Below are 2233 nucleotides of genomic sequence, written 5' to 3'. Positions count from 1 at the left end.
GCAAGGGTGTCCCCGCGCAGGGGAGCCCCACGCGCAAGGAGTGCACCCCGTAAGGAGAGCCGCCCAGTGCGAAAGAAAGTGCAGCCTGCCCAGCAATGGTGCCGCACACATGGAGAGCTGACACAACAAGATGACCCAACAAAAGGAAACACGGATTCCCGTGCCCCTGACAACAGAAGCGGACAAAGAACACGCAGCAAAATAGACACAGAGAACAGACAACTGGGGTGGGGGGAAGAAGGGGAGTGAAATAAATAAATAAATCTTTAAAATAAAAGAATGAAAAGAAAACTGATTACTAACTCCACATCACCAAATGAGATTCAAAATTCAGTGAATGGCAAAAAACAAGTGCATGAAACCAGGTACAAAGCACTGAGGCAGTCGGCACAGGGAAACAAGTTTATCATTTATTCTTCAGTGCAGTAAATTAATTTACAATGTTTTAAAGGAAACACCTTACCATGACTATTTTCCTGGGTAATTGAAAAATAATATATTTTCCCATTTTGTAAGGTTTCATTCATTTCTTAGATTTCATTCCATCATATGCTCATAATTGTGAACATACCTTTAAATCTCTTGGTGTAGTGGTTACATTTATTCTATAAATAAACTAATAGTTGATGAACTCTCCTTTAAAATTTTCCCACTTAAAGTAAGTTTAATGGCTTTCCTAAACCAAGGATAAAATAAAGCATATATCAAAGGGTTCATGCTGAGTTGTAATAAGCACCCCAACAGCTAATCTCATAAATATAGGCAGGGGTTATGAAGCCCATAAAAGCATCAATTAATGTATCAATTGTGAATGGTAACCATGAAAATATAAATGCTATCACTGCGATCCCCAGCATTTTAGCTGCTTTTGTCTCCCTCTTGGCCACCCTGGCTTTGTAGCTCTCTAAAGATGACTCTCTTTGGCTACTAGCAGTTTCTATTTTTAGAGCTTGTTGTCTTGCTACAAGAAAAATCTAACTGTAAAGAATTACCATAACAAGGGTCGGTATGAAGAATAAAAGAAAATCTGCGAAAACCCAACTTTGGTTCACAACAACTTGACAACCGCCTGCGCAGGTAAGGGCACTCACCACGTCCTCCAGGCCCTCGTCACCGACCCTTGTGGAGAACACGCCCCACTGTACACCAGGGGCAGGACCCAGAAGATGCTGATGCACACTCCTGACACAAGCACCGTGAACATGGTGGGGTAGACCACAGGCTCGCTGACAGCAACATACCTGTCGATGGAGATGAAGCACAGCTGGAAGACAGAAGAGTAGCAAAATGCCACATTGCAGCAGCTGTGAGGGGTACAAAACTGGGCTCCAAAGTACCAGCAGTTCTCCACGGAGCTGACATGCTCAAGGGCATCACGGTGGCACAGGCCAAAGAGGCGGTCAGGAAATTGGTCGGAGAATGCAGCTGCTTAAAATGAAGGACGGAGATCATCACCAGGAGGTTTCCGAACACGGCCAGCACAGCTCCGAAGCCAAGCACCGCGTGCAGAATCACGCAGGCCCTGGGGAGTAGGGGGATTTAATACAAGAGCCATTCACGTTGTCGTAGCAGAGCTGCACTGCAGCAAACTGGGAACTATTGTTGGTCATGGTTCTGCAGTTGGATGGTGGTTGCACTCTGCCTTTCCTGGTGAATGAAAATAATGTTTCAATCCTGGCTTAAAAAAAAAAATCAAAATGCATATCTGAGCAACTAAATTTAATATTGCCCCATATTATATTCTTTTCCATTTTACTTATAAAAAGAAATGAAAGAAAGTTGAAAAACTCAGAAAAGTATTTTCTCTTCCACAAAATTATTTCTCCAGCTAATTCCAAACCTGAGATAATTAACCCTGAGCAAATATACTGTGAATTTTCATAAGCTTGAAAATTACATTATTGAAGATATTGAATTCAAATACCTGATTCTTTACACCTGTAGAGCTCTTTCTTGCAAAAGATAATTACATTAATATAAGTATGCATTTGAGAAATCACCTTTTAATAGCCTTTCACCTTCACCTTGTCTGAAAAGTTAACACCTAGAATGGTTTAGGAAGCCAGCATATAACCTGTCACCATTAAAAATCCTCCTAAGGAATCCCCATAGTGTAAGGTGTGAATTGTGAAAGGAAATTTAGTTTAGTTGATTATAATTAATAAGCTCTTCTACAAAATAACATGCATCTCTTTGTGCTGCTACTTTGTAGAAACACAGAATTTTCATATCC

The 2233-nt window shown here is 41.1% G+C and overlaps 1 protein-coding gene across 1 annotated transcript; it reads right to left on the bottom strand.

Annotated features, from left to right (window-relative positions):
• Window positions 1-600: 600 nt before the first annotated feature.
• LOC101413542 (trace amine-associated receptor 8) lies at window positions 601-1610 on the bottom strand. Its single transcript, XM_004485291.2, is given in 5 exon segments — window positions 601-719; window positions 722-1138; window positions 1141-1359; window positions 1362-1520; window positions 1523-1610. Coding segments are annotated over 5 exon segments (1002 nt in total).
• Window positions 1611-2233: the final 623 nt, after the last annotated feature.

This window comes from Dasypus novemcinctus, chromosome 11 (assembly GCF_030445035.2).
Source record: "Dasypus novemcinctus isolate mDasNov1 chromosome 11, mDasNov1.1.hap2, whole genome shotgun sequence".
NCBI classification, from domain to species: domain Eukaryota; kingdom Metazoa; phylum Chordata; class Mammalia; order Cingulata; family Dasypodidae; genus Dasypus; species Dasypus novemcinctus.
The sequence above is the reverse complement of the archived record's forward strand: the minus strand, read 5'-3'. Positions and strand labels throughout refer to the sequence as shown.